Raw genomic sequence first — 18799 nt, forward strand, 5'->3', positions numbered from 1 at the left:
AATCTATTAAGCTTGTAAACCAAGTCCTGAACCAAGTCTAAATTCGTATCAAATCTAATAACTATGTTATATTAAATTTGATTCCATGAGAAGAAATTATTTAAAAATTAATAAGGTAGCTTGTTGTCTATGTGTTTCAATTTGAATTTATATTCAAAGAAAATAAATTAATTTTTTTCTAAATCAGACAACTTAAATTCTTGGAAGTGATTCGTCATCACTCTTGATAATCGTAAAATGATCATAAAATATTATATGAGGTTTTGTTTTTAATAGTTAAAACTAAATAGATCTATTTTTTTTTAAAAAAAAGGGTTATTCAAGCTTTGATTGCTTGAAATATTTTTTCATGGGCTATTAAAAGTCGTTCTATAATCACCTTTTCTTTTATTTAATGCTTCTAAAGTGATTAAAAAGAAGCAGCGGCAGCTTGTTAGAGAGCACAAGACACTATTTTCTCTCCTCCCTCTCGACTCCTCCTCTTTTCCCATACCATGACAAACTATTTGCTTCTCCTCTCTTGATTTTCCCCTGAAAGACAACAACCCTTTAAAGCAAAAACCTTCTTCATCAACAAGGTGAGGTGCCCTCTCTCTTGTCTTGTCTTCTTTTCCTTTTCTTTTCATGGTACTTTGTTTTGTTTTGTGTTGATGTTATAAGTTAATTATATAGTGGTTAACGTGATGACCCTTTTGTCCAGGTTGTGCATTTCACGTTGGGATTTGACATTCCAGGCAGTTCCATGGAGGTTAGTTGACACTGTCCATTTAAAAACTTTGTTATTTACTTTGTTTCTTTCTTGCATAGATATATGTTTCCATGTAATGTTAATGTTGTGATATCTTTGTGTGATATTGGTGGTTTGCTTTGTGTTAATTGTTGTGGGTAGAGTTTGAAGTTGTTGATGTTTGGTTTTACTGTTATCAGTTTATTTGATTGTTTGGAGTCTTTGAGATGAGAAGCTGGTTTGATTTCTTCGGGTTGTTCGTTACCCTTTTTGGTTGAATTATCTTCGGTTGTGGACATGTCTAATAGTTCTTGATGTTGTCGAAAACATTATTTATCCGAAAAGATTTGCTGAATGTTTATGAAGAGGGATCTGTGGTTGTTCAATTTCATTTGGGTTGTTGACATTGAAGTTATCTTTCTTTGTCTATGTTTGGTACATTTGGTATGTGGGTTTTGCTTGTGATCAGATGAATAAATGCTTGTTTTGGATAACGATGTTAATAGATTGCGGCATTGAACACGTTGGGTGGATGAGAAGAAAGGTTTTGATTTTTTGTGCGAGAAAGACGAGCATTTTCCATCTGTTAACCATCTGGTTTGTGGGTTTTATTGAAAGATGAATATGCTGTTATTTTGTTATAATATTGGTGGTTATAGATTGAGCACTTCCTTTAATGAACTTCTGGTTGATTAGAAACCCTTTGTTTTCCTAAGTGTGATTTTTTTCTTTTTTCTTGAATACTTAATGAACTCCTTTTGCTTGTTAACATTCTGCTGGTTTAGATGTAAAACCTGGGACTTAACTTTCTGGCGTCCCGCTGGGTTGTTCTACAATAAATTTGTAGCCAATGTTGGCATTGTTATCTAAATTAGCCTGCACATGCATGGAGACAATTTTTAAATAGTGTATGGGTTCACATTGTTAGATATCCATCTATAATGCTTTCACAACCTGGTTGCATCCTTATAGATGAAGGTGCTGGTGAAACCCGTCAAGAAAAATGCTGATGACAACCATTTTCTATACATTTCAGCTTCTATCAAATGCATTCGTACAGTCTCTGCATATAAAATGAATAGAAGTCCCACTTATATGTTCTTTTCTTTATTCAATTTTAAGTATCAGAGACTTGCGTGGTCTTAGTCATAAAACTTCTTCTGAATGTGTGCTTGGCTCTGTGGTTTGTGCTGTTTTTTCCATTTTTTCTCTTTGAGTTTATGGCTCTTTAGTTTCTTAGTCTCTACCATTTTTGCAGGAGGAATCAATTCAGCTAGATCATGATTGCAATTCCACTGAAGAATCATCTACTATGCAGTTAGTTCCTCCAACATCTCCTGAGATAAGTGGTGTGTGTGGGCATCCAATAGAGAACCCTCGAGTTGGTGATGAGTATCAAGCAGAAATTCCATCCATGATATCACAAGCAGAGCATCTACAACTTGTAACAATCCCTTTTGATTCAGATGGAATATCCAGAGCTTCCCATTCCTTTCTAATAGGTTTACCAGTCCCAATCATGTGGCTGGATGATCATAAGGTTACTAGTGGAGAGGATGAAGGGTGTAGATCTCTGAGCCACCCCGGAGATGCGGTTCTTAAAAACGAGTCCAGCAAATCCAAAAAATGCAAAAAGCATTGTACTGTGAAGAAGGAAGGTTCAGAACTCAATGCTGAATTATTGGATGATGTTAAGGAATTGAAACCAGCGACCCTTCAATCCAAGGTGGCAGGCAAAGAAAACTTAGATCAGCCGTGTAAAAGCAAAAATTATTATCCTCTTCCTGGTTTACTGCATAACCCTTGGAGAAATGCAGATGTAGATGGTTTTATTCTTGGTTTATATATATTTGGAAAAAATTTTGTTCAGATGCAGAGATTCATAGACAAGGAAGTGGGGGAAATACTGTCATTTTATTATGGGAAATTTTATATGTCTGATGCGTATCGTCGATGGTCAGATACTCGGAAGACAAAAAAGAAGAAATGTGTATATGGACATAGAATTTTCACGGGGTGGAGGCAACAGGAACTGTTCTCTCGTCTGGATCCTCATGTCCCAGTGCATTTTCGAAATACTTTCCAAGAGGTACTTCACAGGTCACTGCTATAAATGGTTATGATTTGTTTCCAGTATTAAAATTCTCTTATCTGTAACCACATATGTACATCTGCTTAGATATCTATAAATGAATAGCAGGAACAAAGAGTTGGAGCTACAGACCTAGATTGGCCAGAAATTTAGTTTTCTTCCTGCTAAATAGCGTAGGGGTTCAAAATAGTTTCTTTAATTGTTTCCTGTCATGCTGCAAATCTCATTGAAGTTTATAAATTATTTAAGGATAGCAGTACTCAATTTTTGACTTACTAGAAATGGTTTTAAAAAATCCATACTGTGAGGCCTCATATTTGGAGTTCAAATCCTCTAAGGTTCACTCCTGATGTTTTTGGGAACACAAGGGACATTATCTTCTCTAACGGGCATATACTTGTTAGGAAAGGATTCCATGAGAGGATAACACATTGAGTTGATATGTCATTACAGCTATCAAAAATTACTTCTTCTTTTAATAACTTGTGACATGGTGTAGAATTTCAAATTCTCTTTTTCTTAGGTTGGAAATTATTAAAACTTGCACTGTGAAATTCATGCTTAATCACCTTCTTGCATAACTCATAGCATTCTGTTTCCAAATTTTCCAAGAACATTCTTGTATCTACGTTCCTTGGTCTCTATTTTTTATTGCTTTGTAAGAAAATATTAGAATCTTTGTGGTGGATGGAGTGTTTTCTGGCTACTATTTTCCAACCTATGTGGGCATTCATCTAGATTTACTTTCTAGTTTTTGACAGGAAAATGTTGTCATTGCTTGTTTACTTTGTTATCAGGTCTCTATGGAATTTACCAAGGGTAAAATCTCACTAGAAGATTATGTATTCAAATTAAAGGCCACTGTTGGCATTCAAGTTCTTGTAGAAGCTGTTGGTATCGGTAAGGGGAAAGATGATCTCACTGGTCTTGCCATGGAACCTGTAAAAAGCAATCATTTGTTTCCTGATTGTCCAGCTGGTAAAGATTACTCCTCTCTTACAGCCAGTGAGATAATCAAGCTTTTGACTGGGGGCTTCCGTTTGAGCAAAGCTCGCTCTAATGACATTTTTTGGGAAGCTGTTTGGCCCCGTTTGCTGGCAAGAGGGTGGCACTCTGAGCAACCACAGAATCAGGGTTATGTTGATACCAATCACTGTCTTGTTTTTCTCATTCCTGGCATAAAGAAATTTTCAAGAAGAAAACTTGTGAAAGGTAATCACTACTTTGACTCTGTCAGTGATGTTTTGAGCAAAGTTGCATCAGAACCAATGCTTATTGAGCTTGAAGCTGAAGAAACTAGAGGCAGCATCTGCTATGAAGAGGATGGCTGGGATCCAGGAGTACCATCAAACCTGGATGATCAATCCATTTGTCAACCCCGCCAATTTCTTAAACCTCAGGTTTCTAAACGCAATCTGAACCATGTGAAGTTCACTGTTGTGGATTCAAGTTTGGACGGAGGGAAAAAGTCCAAGGTGAAAGAAATGAGATACTCTCCAGATGATTTGAAAGTTATGCCCCTGTTCACCACTCTTTCAGGTAGAACTCCAAGGATTTTTTTGGAGAACACACTGGATAAAAATGATCTAGATGCTCTTGGTATGCCATTGGATGGTGAAGAGAAAATGAATGATGTTGACTGCAATGAGGGTGGTACATTTCATGCATGCAGCTCGAACTCTACGAAGTTCACCATTGTAGACACCAGTTTGTTACTTGGAGGAATATCAGTAAGGCCAAGAGAACTAAGATGTTTACCAGTTGAGTATGACTGTGCTTCTGAAATGACCAATGCAACTGAGAATGAAACCGATTCCTCTGACAATTCACTGGTTCAGCATGCACCAGATGCAGCTAATAGACCCAACTATAGAAGGGGTATATTTGACAAGAGCTACCAGGACGAAAGCTTCGAATTGAAAGAACACCAGTCAACGAGAACTTTAAAGCACCAATCAAGTCGAAGGGCAAAATCCAGCCAGTCAAATTACTTGGTCCCTCCAGTGAAACGACAGAGACTAACTGTTTGTTCTGATACAGAGATGAGCGATGTCATTGAGAATTTCTCTGGAGGCATGCGGTCAAATCAAGGGAGGGTTTGTTTAGCTTTGAAAGCACCAAGTGCTGGCAGCAAAGCCTTTAAAGTCCGTGGTTATCGAAAGAAATCATCATCAACTAAAACCTCAGCTAAATGTGATCCAGAAGAGGAGAATGGCGGGGGGATGTTGAGTGCAAATTCTTTTGGTTTAGGAAATTCTCAGAGAGAAAATGTGGAACATCAATCCCCGCTTTTGATTGATCTGAATCTACCTCAAGTTGCATTGGACTCTAATAATGCAGAAGTGGTGCCCATGGAAGTGGAAAACATCCAAAGAATAAATGCCAATAATAAATGTTATCCATCTCAGTCAGATAATACCAATGCCGACATGTTGAGTACCTCCGTTGATGTTACTCCTGCAGCAGAGGAACCTGATATGAACCCCAGAAGGCAAAGCACAAGAAACAGGCCAATGACCATTAAAGCATTGGCAGCTCTTGAATATGGATTCTTGGAAGTGAAGAAGAGGCCAAAGAACGATGGAGTTCGCACAGACAAGAAATCCTGTTTTAGAGCCCTTCCTCGGGTCCAACAACATAGTAGAAGTAACATAAAGGCATGCAGTGTCGGTGCTGGTATTGTGGATTTGAAGGAAGAAAGGGATGCTAGTGGAGCCTTCATTGTTGAATGAAAGTTCCTGAAAGAATTCAAGTTATATTCTCCCACACATATTAACAGGCCAAATATCTTGCAGCGCTATCTCATTAAAGATCATTCTGCACCGCCACCCAATCCAGCACTCAATTTTACCAAGAATAGGATTGTAGTATAATTAGTCTATATCTTTTGTGATTCTAGCATTTCTTGGGGTTTAAAGAGGGTTTTAACCCGCACTTCGACATGGCTATGCTATACTTCTGATCTGTTTCACAATAGGGAATTACTGAGAGAGCAAGTGAGCAACAAAGCACATGTGTTTTAGATTCTTGCAATCACTGATTTCATCGCTACACAAGGTCTAGGGAGAACCATGTTGTTAACCTGATGACCCACTAGTTATCCAAGTCACATTTCTTGTGACAATCTGAAAGAAGGTTGCACGGCTGCAGCTGAAGATGAAATGTGTTTATTCTCCCTTTCCATGATAATTGTTTTTTGAAAAACAGGAGCATATGCGGACAAATATGGCTAGTGTCACTCATGACTGACTTCTCAGCATTGAGAAGTTGATCTCATCATCTGCTGCAGGAAAACAAAGTTACTGCTTCAAGAAGGAAGCATACTGTTCATGTCTGCTCACCTTTTGTCAGTGTAAAGTAGCTTGCACATATCAACTCTTCATCACTTGTGGACAAATACTGCCTGAGGACGTAGATGGTCCTTCTTTTATTTTTATTTTTGTCATAAGAGAGCCTCCATCTCTAGAGCACTAGCGCGTGCTAGGATTGCTTTTGTGTTAGACGTATGAAATTGATATTTGAAAAATAGATTTTTTAAAAAAATTATGAATTGTAAAGGTTTTAAAAGAAAGGTTTTAGGATGTGTTTTGTGTTGTAGTTATATCCTGTTTTTTTTTAAATTGAATTTTATATGTTTTTAAATTATTTTTATGAGTTGATATCAAAAATAAATTTTAAAAAATATTATTTTTATGTATTTTCAAATGAACCCTAAACATCCTTTTAGTTGAATTTATATAAAATTATGGAATATATTAATTAATAAAATACTTTTAAAATTATAATTGAAACAAAATATAATTTTAAATACAAATCAGCACACTACCAAACCTATCAAGTGTCAAATGAGTTGCTTTTTAGTTTTTTCTTTGTTTACTGTATATACAATATCTAGTTTCATGATTAAATTAAGCTAATTGAGAATATCATTTTTTTTATAGAAAGAATTGGAAGTGTTTGTAATGATACATATAATTCATTCCCTAAATTGTCCTTTTGTTTTCATATATGTTTGATAATGCGGATGAAATTAGTTTTTTAAAATAAAAAAATCATTAATTATTTTTTTCATAAAGAATCATTGAAAAACATCAAATAGTTATTATTTTAGGTGATTATTTTTATGATTTCACATACTCATATATATATATATATATATAAGAATCATTTAAAATTATGATCTAAACAAACATTAATTTGATGATTTTTTATATAAAAAATATAAATCAATCGAATCTTGGTAGGACATAAAATAAAGAAAAAATTCTCTGGGTTTCTTGTAAAATGTGTATATCTTGAAGCAAAAATGAGAATGAAAGGAACTGTTTTTATGTTGACTTTTAGTGCTCCAATGGGCACGTACATGCCTGCCTTCTTTAATTTGAACCGAAAGGCATTATTTTGGCCCCCACAATCTTGGATAATTAGCTAATACAATTTTCTCTTGTTGGGAAAATAATTATAACACCAATCTCATGGCTTTGAATTTTTATTGAGATTTGAAGTTTCCTTTGTCATTGTCAATTCATATCAAGATCTAGAGCACATCTATCTAGCTTTTCCCATGGAGTCAAGATTTCAACATTTCGACGAAATTTCAGTGAGTTATAAAGGACTGAAAAGGTCTTCAACTTTCTCTTTTTCTCCAACTAGTGCCTGCTAGATCACTTGCTTTCATGGCCTCCATGATCAAGCAACTTCCATCAAGGGTAATTCTTTCTTGCGAGTAACAAGGTAGACAAGGTGACAAATATAGTTCATTATATGCTTGCTTCACGCTCCATTCCATTTCTTAATCAATCCTCTTTGTTCAAGGGATTTTCATGTGAACATATACAGAAAAGGTAATCAACAAAACAGAAAGTGTACAAGTGAGTTGGATGGACCTACTTGTGTGTACATTTTTTAAGTGTTTCTTTGATATTATGATTGTTTTTATGGTTACGATTTAAAGAAAAAATATTTTATTTTTTTAAAAAAAACCAAGATTCCAATAAAATTTTTAATGGGATTTGTATAGAACTATAATATATTTCTTAGTTAAAATTTTTTAAAATTATAATTAAGACAAAAAAATGTAGAATCTCAATCCCATTGTATCAAGTTTTTTTTTTTAAATAGACCCAAACTTGTGGGAGTTGATTATTGTTATGATGATGGATTCTTTAAAAGCATATTAGCTTTTGTTAGCATTATTTTTTGAAAACATTTGTATTTTTGAAAGTGGTGCCCATTCTCTGCCCATCTCTAGACAATAGAATCTAGGGTTTTGCTTAAAAGTAGCCTTTTCACTGTCAACTTGAAAACAATAGTCTAACCCAAAAGCTCAAGGTAAAGTGAAAGTTCACTAAACTTCTTAGGAAGTTGATAGTTAATTAATCCTTTTTATTGGCAAATCCATCTTGGTTTTGAGAAGTCATAACCATAGGTTAAAAAAGAAAGGGAAAATGTGTGATATATATATGTCAAGCTACGTCCGTGGATTATTTAATGAAATTAATTTGTCACTTCAATCATTCATGTTTGTACAATCATGAAGGGTGGCTTTCCTTCTAGTGATATTAAAAAAAAAACAAAAAAAAAAAGAGAAATAGCTAATATATATATATATATATATATATATATATATATAAAATAAACAAATTTTATTATATATCTATGTTATTGTCATCTCAAAAAATGTGCTTTTACATGTTTTTTCTATCTTGCAACATCAACCGAGCGCGGGAGATTCTCCTGATGAAAAAAAGTAAACGTTCAACTTGGTTATGATTATAGGAGAAAAAATTGTACTTTCTTGTTGAAATAGGTGTCGCCATTTCTGTTTCATGTTCATCAGTCCATGTGTCCTGATACATTGCATGCTTTAATGATTTCATGAAATTAAGATCATTAATCAAGATTAGTGTTTCACATTTTTGTGTGTGTTCATGTTCAAATTGAAGGAAAAAAAGGATATATATATCTATATAATTTATAGTGTGTGTGGTTTTTTACAGGTTTAATAAATGATTCCACTAACAATCATGATTAATCCATTACGCAAAGCTTCTTTATGTCTAATGATGAATGCATCTTTTTCTTTTAGGGGTTAAAAATGATTGAACTTTTACTCAAGTAATCAAGGTTGATCTTCTTTGTCATGTCCTTGGATATGCATATTAACTCGTGACTAGAGTCTGTGTTTTGCCTTAATTAATTTCTAAGTTTAATTTTAAGAAAAAAAGAAATAACTGTAAATTATAACTTTTTTTATTAGTATTTTAAAAGAAAATTTACAGTAAAATTCATATAAAATTATATATAATACCGTGCATTGATTAATTAAATACTTTCAAAATTAACCATGATTACGATTACGACGACATAAGAAAATTAAATGCAATTACCAAAACAATGTTATCCTCAGTTTTACAGGTTTAGGAAAAGGACATAATTATTAATGTTAAGACAACCTGCATTTTGTTCTTGTAAGAAAGCAAGTGGCCTCAATTGAATATTATTTTAACATCAATGGAGAAAAATGAAGACTTGTAATTACTTCCTCTATTTTACATGGGAATTTGATCAATTCATACACATCGTTATCAATCATCGATGTTATCCATGCAATTCCTTGTCATGCATGCATGATTCAAACACATTATATAGTAAAATAAACATTAAATTAAGAGATTATCAAATAATTAATTAATTAAGGCCATTGATCACTACTGTAGAAGTACTGCATATAATTGTGACCATATTAATTTTTAGATTTTAGCCCCCTGTTTCATTATTCCAGGTTCTGTCTCCTCCTTGTTGTTTCCCGCTTGCTTCTCTTCTTTAACTTATAGTTTGTGTATATATATGTGTGTGTGTGTGTGTGTGTGTGTGAATCAATGCAAGTGGAAGGTAGCTTTCATGTTTATTTGATGGGTGCCATGCAACTAATATTTGAAGAAAATATAATTGAACTGAATTTTTATTGTTATGAAAGTAATAAATTTTTACTTAAAAATATATTAAAATACAAATATATATATATATATATATATATATATCATTAAATCAAAATAATTAAAAAAAATCAATTTAATATTTTTTTTCCAAATAAAACATATTTAAAAGCATAAACTATCATAATCTCAAATACCCACTGCTTTTCTTCTAATCAAAGAGGTTTAATCTCCTCCTTTGTTTTTTGCTTTATTCTAAACTACTTAAGAATCAAGTTCTTGCTTCAATATCCTGAGCAGCAAAATAAAGAAAGAGTGAGTGTATTGGATGCAAGAGAAATATTAAATTAATAATTATTGGTGAGACATATATACTAATTAAGTAATAAATTTGTCAACTAATGATCTAGATCAGGTAGACATATAGCACATTACAATAACAATCATGTATAAAGATAAAGTATAATTGATGCATGACTATATATTAACATAAGATCATTAATTTATAGATATTTTATTGTTTTGATTTGATCTTTTGATGTATCACAAGATATAATGGCACCTAATTAACTTCAAAATCCACCTAATGGAGTTTAAGATCTTTCATTTTTAATCTAACCAAGGTTTTTGGCAACAAATCATGATCCTAGTTTTTTTTTTTTTTAAAGATGGACATCGTATTTTATTTTTAAATTAATGTGGAAGGTAAATGCTTTTGAGCAAGTGGTTGTTGAAATTGTGTTTTGAAGTTACGAAACCTCTTCTTATATTAGCAAATAAAAGATTTACATCAAGAGATATCTCAGTGCCCTGTATTGCACAGTAGAAATTAACCATGGAAAAAACCAACAACAAATATAATGAATTATGTTCTACTACAGATTTATAACCAAACTCGAACTAAAAAAATGTTTATTTTTATTCGGTTTCGAAAATAAAAAAATATTATTAGATCAATTTTTTTATGGTTTTTTTTTAAATCTCTTTGACCATTAAAACAATATTTTGAGTAGCTTTAGTTAATGCATTAGAAAAAAAAAATGGAGACAATGGAGATAATAGAGATAGAAAAAACACGTTTATTTCGATCCTTCATGTTGTGAAAAAATATAAATTCATTTTAAAATTATAGAAATTATTTTATGTTTCTTCTCTGTATCTTTAACTATGTTTTTGTTTTTTATATATTTGTATTTTCTATTCTGAAACACTAACTACGAAAACATGACTTTGAAGTCGAGAAAAATGTTGAACATTAACTATGTTACGAAGCTTAATTAATCACCCAGCAATAAATTTATATGCTGGTAAAAACCAATGGAAGTACCATAAGATGCTGGTTATGATTTCTGAATGATGAATCCAAATATATTAATAGTTTTATATATAAAAAAAAAAAACAAATGAGTATTACCTACAAGAACAAAAAGGACAGCTACATCCAAAAGCTGATAACATATGTTTTTTAATTTGTCCAAAATGAGATTGAGGAACACTAGCTGCTTGTGTAAGACTGATCCTTTTTTAAAAATGGTTAATTATAATAATCCTATTTGAATAAAAAAAATATTAAATTGAAATCAAACACTAATTATATCATTTAATTTAACTTTGAATCTTTCAGCTTTCTAATGTTGCATATTCATGCATTGTAATGTAACTTTGTTGTTATCAGAATATATATGCCTTCAAAACTCACTTACTCGATTAATTAAATGAAGTTCTCTAGGCTTCATTAATATTTATTTTCTCTTTCTCACTTGCCCAGTACTCCATATCAACAATCCATAATACATCCTCTTTTTGGAGTTCTTTTTACCCTTTTCTCAACTGCCTCTTTAGGGCTAGTTGCTCGTAAAGATCATAGTCATCAAGTATGATATTGGATAAGTTTAAAAAAATCAACTTGAAATTAACTTAATTTGATCTAATTAACTTAATTTATAAAGTTAAAATGAAATTATTTTAATTGACGTCATGAATAAACACTTAACTTGAGACTCAAAATCTAATCATGTTGGTTTTAATAACTTTTCATTAAAACGTATTACCATGTGAATATTTTCATATTGCGACACAAATCGCTTTGCCCTTGATTTCATGTTTTTTTTTTTACTCCACATTGATGGTAATTAGAAAAAGGCAGATACCAACAAATTATACCCAACAAGACTTCACATGTTTACAATACCAAATAGTCAGCCATGCAAAAGTCCCATCACCATGCACATTGCTTTGGCTACGTACAATACTCCTCAAAAGTAAAAACACAGAGATAAAGAGGGTTAAAAATAGTTACTTCTTTCTGCCAAAAGGTGTACAAAAAGGGAGCCATTGAAGAGTCCAGCGGGCAAGGCAGCTGTGATTAACTAGCGAGTCTCAGTTCTGCTTATATGCATCACTGCCAACAAGATTCAAGCCAACGATGGTGACTAAACAAAGGTTGAACATTGAAAGGATGGGTAATCTCCGTGGAAAACCATCTTGATTATATATTCCTTCCATGCATGTGAGGCATCCTTTTCGTATAAATTAAAGCTCAAGACTCATGGGGTATTAGTTATAATTTTTTGGAGACATCCCACAACTATTTCACTCCTTTTTTATATCATTACGCGTCTATACATGAGAATAATATAAATTATATCTTGAGACTTTCCATAACAGCTTAAATATTTAGATAAGAAGGTCATTTGACATGATATCAAAGCTTTATTAACCAAGTAGCTAGTTACGAGTTCGAATCTCACCACCCTCTTTCAATTTAATAAAAATTAAATGTAAGGTAGTGTAGGTATGTATAAGTTTTAAGCTCAAATAACTTTCACTTGAGGGGATATATTAAAAAATAATACAAATTATATCCTGGGATCTTAAGGTAGTGTAGGTATGGATGTAATTTATTTTTAAGTTTTTTTTTAAAAAAAATAGATAAGATTCAAATTCAAAATCTTATTTTTTATCTCTAAAAATATTATCAAAGTAACATCTATTACTTTCTCGAAACAAAAGAGATGAAAACATTGTTAATTAGAACAATGAAGCTCCTCCTTGAGATTTCATCTCAAGATTAAACTCAAGGATAATATCTACAAATTAAGAAATCTAGATGACTTAACATGCAAGGTGATTTTAAAAGTGTTGGGTTTCATGTAAAAAAAATAAAACCTCTTGGAGTGAGTTTTAAGCTAATCATTTAATTTCAAACAACATATTTATGGAAATTTCTTTCATCACATCACATTGAAAGCAAACTCGCTTGTCTCTCACAAATCAACATCACGGAGCTGGCTGGTTTCTAATTCAAAATATTATCACTAAACGCGTTATTAATTGTACCAAAATCTATTTACTTTTTTATTAATCTCTCTCTCTCTCCCCTGCAGGCCAAATTTGTTAATGAAATGAAAATCTCTCCTTAATTAATCAAATTTCTTAGCCACAGAGGCACATCTCACCGTCCCATCATCCTTTGAGAAACACTTTTTCTTGGACAAATCTACCCCCTGCTTTTGCATGAAATATCGTTCAGGTACAGCCATGCACGTGAATGGGGAGAATTTTTTTTGAATCATTGTTGGGTCCTTTTCGAGAAGGATTTGATCAGTGCCAATTGGCCACCCGTGACTGATGAGGCTATTTTGGTGATTTCACTGCTCTTGCCGGCTTTTTCTGTGGTGGCAATTATGTGGTTTTGAATGCATGGGAGGGCAGTCTTGGGATAAAATTACTTTTGTAGAAATATCAGCACAAAGAGACAAGATTTCAATCGGAGGCCGTCACGATGCCCAAAAATAAATTCGTTAGCGGGGCACACACATGTTAAATACCAAAACTACCCCGGAATTTGATGAGAATTACTACATCTACACAAACGATGATTCATATTCAAATTACTAATATATTAATATACCTTTCTTTAAATTTATTTAAATTCAAATTCAAAATAATACTGTGGAATATACATATATTAAGCATCCGAGAAATATCTTAATGTTATTTGTTATTTAAATAATTTATGTATCATGAAATCTTACAAACACTAAACTTTTATATGAATGTTTTACTCACGCTAAGAGAATAATTTAGAATTAATTTTTATATATCAAGATTAGATTTTTTATTAGATTTAAACAAGTTATTTGTATCTAAACCACTGTATTTTTAAAAAATATATTTTATTATAATTATTTTCAGAATTTAAATCCGGGATGATAATATGGAAAGCATACTCCCTTACCAACCAAATTTAAAATACTTTATACTATATTAAACATTACGTTAATTATGTGATTAAATAGCTTCAAGTCTTCAACTTCTAAATTAGTAAGTAAATTACTTTACAACTATTAAATTAAATATATTTGGTTATCAATTCCTTTCATTCACCACTGTATAAGAGCTTAATTATTTATAGATATTAATGTGTTTCATTTCTAAAATTATGGAAATTACACTTGTAAATGCAATTACAATACGTTAATGATTGTGTTTCATAGGTGTGTTTGAGATTGCGGTAGAGGTGGCAATTCAAAATATTTTTTATTTAGAAATATATCAAAATAAAATTTTTTTATTTTTTTAAAATTATTTTTAACATTGGCACATTAAAACGATCTGAAAATATAAAAAAATTATTTTAAACAAAAAAAAGATAATTTTTCAAAATTCAAGGGAATGTGGTCCAAACACACCCTAAAGATGATCTCAAAAAATTAAAAACAAGTTTCACTCACATATTTAAGGAGGAAATTAAGAATTCAAAGGATAATTAGAAAGAAAGAAATATCAATTACAAAAAGAAGAAGAAATTGTGTGGATGTGTTTGACCGTAATATATACTATACAAAATGAATCTTTCAAGATTTAAATATTATTGAGTAAGGGCAACAACCTAAATATTCAACAAAGCTAGGGGCAAGAAAAAGAACAACAATAATATATATTTATAAGATGCCTCCAAAGAAGATCTGCTTCTTCTTCTTCTGTTCTCTCCTTGTAACAAAGCCTGTTCACTATCTCTTCTTTTTTACCAGAAATGAAGGAGAGTTTCCTGGTTTTTGTCTTCCTCTAAGTTACAAACAAATCTCCAACTTCCATGCTTTTGTTTTTGTTTATTTTTAAGCACTAAACAACACATCTTCTACCAAAAACAAGCAAATTACAAGAGAGAAAGAAAACAAGGAAGTTTGGTGAGTAAAAGAGAAAGAAAGAAAGACAAGAATTAAGGTTTAAATCTTCAAAAAAAAAGGATTAATTCCCTTTCTTTTTATCATATTTCTTTTTCCTTCCTTCAATGTCAAACACCACAGGTGATGGCACTGGCAGCTTCTCTTCTGGAGGTTGTGGGGATGAAGTTCACTTAAAATCCTTAGCTTCAAGCACTGTTACTGCTACTAACAGCAATGGCTCCACTATTACTCAACAGCTGCAGCAGCCTCCACTCAAGAAGAAAAGAAATATGCCTGGAAATCCTGGTATGTAGATATACACTTCTGCTATGTATTGATTTCTTAAAAGAAAATATATATAATGTTCTGTTTCTTGATTTAGTTTTAACCCTTTTCTAGTTAAGTAATATGGTCTTTAATTTACAATATATAGCAGCCTTGAAGATCTGATGAGCTCTAAATTGTTGTTGGTTTTTTGTATGCTTATGGACTATGAGCTTCTTTTTGATAGTTCATGGTTTCTTTTCTTTTTTTTTCTTCTTCTATGGCTATTTGGGTTTCAAAAAAATTAGAATTATTGGTTTGTAAGTGGTTGAATTACTGGCTAGGATCTCAATCATTGCATTGGACTGTTGCTTTGCCTTGCTAGCTCCTTTTTAATTCTGTCTTGTTTTTTTAACTGTTTCAGGCAAAAGGAAAACATATATTCCTTCATGGAATATATATATCTTTAGTCTCCTCACTCTTTCTCTCCCCATCTCTCTCTTGGTTCTGCTGCACTGATGATTCTTTAGTCTCCATGGATCAACAATCTAACCAAAAAACATACAGGCTCACCATCATATAGATATGAGTGCGTGTGCCAAGAACAAGCTAGCTACAAGTTTTGTGCCTATTAGTATGATTATTATTGCTATCACAAACTAATTAAAAACATGATACGGCAGTAATTGTACTTAACATATAGCTAGTTTGTTGAAATTACTATTACCCTTTTATATAATTATGAAATTTGACAAAAATATATATATATATATATATTCTGATCACAGAGTTATTTTTACATGAAATATGTGGCAGACCCTAGTGCTGATGTTATTGCTCTATCACCAAAAACTCTTATGGCTACAAATCGATTTGTATGTGAGATTTGCAACAAGGGGTTCCAAAGGGACCAGAATCTTCAATTGCATCGGCGGGGCCATAATCTACCATGGAAGCTAAAGCAAAGAGCAAGTGGTGAAATTCGAAAAAGGGTTTATATTTGTCCAGAACCTTCATGTGTTCATCACAATCCGGCTAGAGCATTAGGTGATCTCACAGGAATTAAGAAGCATTTTTATCGAAAACATGGCGAAAAGAAATGGAAATGTGACAAATGCTCAAAGAAATATGCTGTCCAGTCGGATTGGAAAGCTCATGTCAAGACTTGTGGCACTAAGGAATACAAATGTGATTGTGGAACCATCTTCTCCAGGTTTGTACTTTGCATTGATCACTAAGATAGCGATTATTTATCATTTCAAGATAAAAAAAAAATGAAAACAGAAACAGAAAGAACTGTTCTGAAATTCATTTTAAAACTGTTTTAAAAATATTTATTTTATATTCATATCTTTATCTCTCGAAATTTCTAGACACTAGCTTAATACAACCTGATATATTACTTAATTTCTACTTAATTAATAATTAATTTCTCAAAAAAATGAATTAGTTAGAGACGATACTTGTATAGTACTTGTCTGTGCATGCAAGATGATGATGGTTAATGGTAGGTTAGGCACATTGATTGGTCATGATGTGGGACCACTTTGTTTTATATATAAATATAGTGGCTTGTTGATTAATAGGAGATCTGTACCTCGACAGCACTCCTAGCTTTGCTTCAAGTCTTTATTTGACTATATGCAATTATGAAATCATTATTTTATCCAAAAGTCCCAATCATGCTTTTAATTAAGCTTTCATTAGGCTTAGTTATTCAGAATAAATATAGTTGTCGTGATCATCATATTAATGTTTAACAAGACTAATTCAATTACATTACCATTGAGGTAGAGGGTCTCTCTCTATCTCTTTCTCACAGCATTTTTATATGTAAAAATGTTTAGTTTTTTTAATTAGGGTTTGATAGTTAGTTGTTTGAGCACGCAGGAGGGATAGCTTCATCACTCACAGGGCTTTCTGTGATGCCCTAGCTGAAGAAAATAACAAAGTGAATCAAGGACTAATGCCCAACATGGAACCAAACATACAAGGCCAAATCTCCAGCCTCATACCCTCCTCCATGGCCATCAACAATAATCCTCCAAGTCAATCTGCCATGATGTCTAATTTTAGCCATCTAGACACCAAAAACTCACTGTCCTTACCCCAAGCACTCATGCCAATGCCACCTAAACCCTCATCAGGAAGCATGTTTTCAAGTACCACCGCAAGCCTTTTTGGTGGTTCAAGAAGCATGCCATTCAATTCTTCCTCGGCCCTTCAGATGAATGCAAATTCATCAGCAATCTTTGAAGGAAATGGTCATCATAATTTAGCTGGCTCGGCATCAATGTCAGCTACAGCTTTGTTGCAAAAAGCAGCTCAAATGGGTGCAACTGCAAGCAGTAACAATGTGAGCTCTCCCATGATGCAAAAGAGCTTTGTTACAAGCATGGCACCCCCAACATTTGGTTCAATGCATGCCCAAAATGACCAATCACATGTGATAGGTGGTGATGACGGATATGCTAACCAGTTTTTCAACTCAAACGGTGGTGTTGGGAACTCTGTGCTGAATGATATGGGGATGTTTAGTGCAGTTTTGGATCAAAACAATGCATTATTCAAGACTATGGAGCATGCTAGCAGCAACAATGAGAATGCTTTTCAAGGTGCAAATTCAAGCCCTGGTTTGAGTAGTCCAACAAGTGGAGCTAATCCAAGTGGTTTATCAAGATTTAGCGGGGACATGATGACTGTTGATTTCTTGGGGATAGGAGGCTCTAGGCAAAGGAATCTTCATGACCAACATAATCATCAAGAAATGGAGTTCAGTAGAGGAATTAGTCATCCAAGGATGCAAGGGTTGAACCACTTTGAGCAGCAACATGCAGCAGCACTAGAGAAACCCTTGTGGGATGTTTGAAAAATTAAGAAAATACTCTACACAATTTCCTTTTCTTCTACCTCTATAGCTATAGTCCCTGTAATGATTTCTATCATCACTTCTTTTTCTTCAAGTTAATTGTATCAGCCAGGGAAGAACCTCAACTGTTTTGCTAAAGAGCAAGCAAGGTTTTGAGGGTTTTTGGCCCACCATTAGCGACTTCAATATGAGTAGAAGATCACATAGATTTTCTTTCTAAAGCTCTTCGATCTCTCACTCCCAAGTTTTTTCTATCATGTGACTTGTGTACCGACTCGAATATTCGGTGTGTGACCCATCATTATATTTTTTTAGGTTAAACATCATCGGTGGGTTTTTTTGTTTGTTTAATTAGCTTTTAAAGTATTTTTTACACTGTTTTTTATTTTAAAAAAATATTAAATTGATCTTTTTAAAATGTTTTTCAATAATTTTAATGTAATAATATTAAAAATTATATATAAAAAATCAGTTTTATGCATTTTTAATAAAGAAAGTACACTTCTAAAAAAAATACTCCCAATCTCACATTATATATCAACTAGTTATGGTAAGGCCTAATTAAAATAGATTTGTAATTGATGTTCGAAAAACAGGGCATGTGGCTTCGCTGAAAATTGTAGCTAGAAGACTTGTAAGAGTTTTGAATTCAAAGTTCATGTTCAATTCTGAAAATTGACCTCTGGATTTGATTGAGTTCATATATATATATATATATATATATATAGAAAATTTGAT

The 18799-nt window shown here is 32.5% G+C and overlaps 2 protein-coding genes across 3 annotated transcripts; both read left to right on the forward strand.

Moving 5' to 3' along the window:
• Positions 1-421: 421 nt before the first annotated feature.
• Positions 422-6249, forward strand: LOC133693999 (uncharacterized). The gene is made up of 4 exons (XM_062115398.1): positions 422-578; positions 701-748; positions 1986-2816; positions 3617-6249. Exons 2-4 carry the CDS (start codon positions 743-745, stop codon positions 5549-5551), a joined length of 2772 nt encoding a protein of 923 aa, XP_061971382.1. The 5' UTR covers positions 422-578; positions 701-742; the 3' UTR covers positions 5552-6249.
• Positions 6250-14727: 8478 nt separating this feature from the next.
• Positions 14728-18282, forward strand: LOC133694729 (zinc finger protein GAI-ASSOCIATED FACTOR 1-like). 2 transcript variants are annotated; one of them, XM_062116408.1, is made up of 4 exons: positions 14728-14949; positions 15070-15234; positions 15981-16405; positions 17083-18282. In XM_062116408.1, exons 2-4 carry the CDS (start codon positions 15163-15165, stop codon positions 18059-18061), a joined length of 1476 nt encoding a protein of 491 aa, XP_061972392.1. In that variant the 5' UTR covers positions 14728-14949; positions 15070-15162; the 3' UTR covers positions 18062-18282. The 2 variants fall into 2 exon arrangements, with proteins under 2 accessions (XP_061972392.1, XP_061972391.1); XM_062116407.1 differs by having other exon boundaries at positions 14729-15234; positions 16009-16405.
• The last annotated feature ends 517 nt before the right edge of the window (positions 18283-18799 follow it).

This window comes from Populus nigra, chromosome 5 (genome assembly GCF_951802175.1).
Source record: "Populus nigra chromosome 5, ddPopNigr1.1, whole genome shotgun sequence".
NCBI lineage: Eukaryota > Viridiplantae > Streptophyta > Magnoliopsida > Malpighiales > Salicaceae > Populus > Populus nigra.

What these genes read in the sequence shown, in the direction of transcription:
- LOC133693999 (XM_062115398.1), top strand. An exon ending in TTCGAAATACTTTCCAAGAG is followed by an intron (nt 2,817 to 3,616) that starts GTACTTCACAGG and finishes CTTTGTTATCAG; the next exon opens with GTCTCTATGGAATTTACCAA.
- LOC133694729 (XM_062116407.1), top strand. Translation starts at nt 15,054, where the DNA reads ATGTCAAACACCACAGGTGATGGCACTGGCAGCTTCTCTTCTGGAGGT. An exon ending in AAATATGCCTGGAAATCCTG is followed by an intron (nt 15,235 to 16,008) that starts GTATGTAGATAT and finishes AATATGTGGCAG; the next exon opens with ACCCTAGTGCTGATGTTATT. An exon ending in TGTGGAACCATCTTCTCCAG is followed by an intron (nt 16,406 to 17,082) that starts GTTTGTACTTTG and finishes TTGAGCACGCAG; the next exon opens with GAGGGATAGCTTCATCACTC.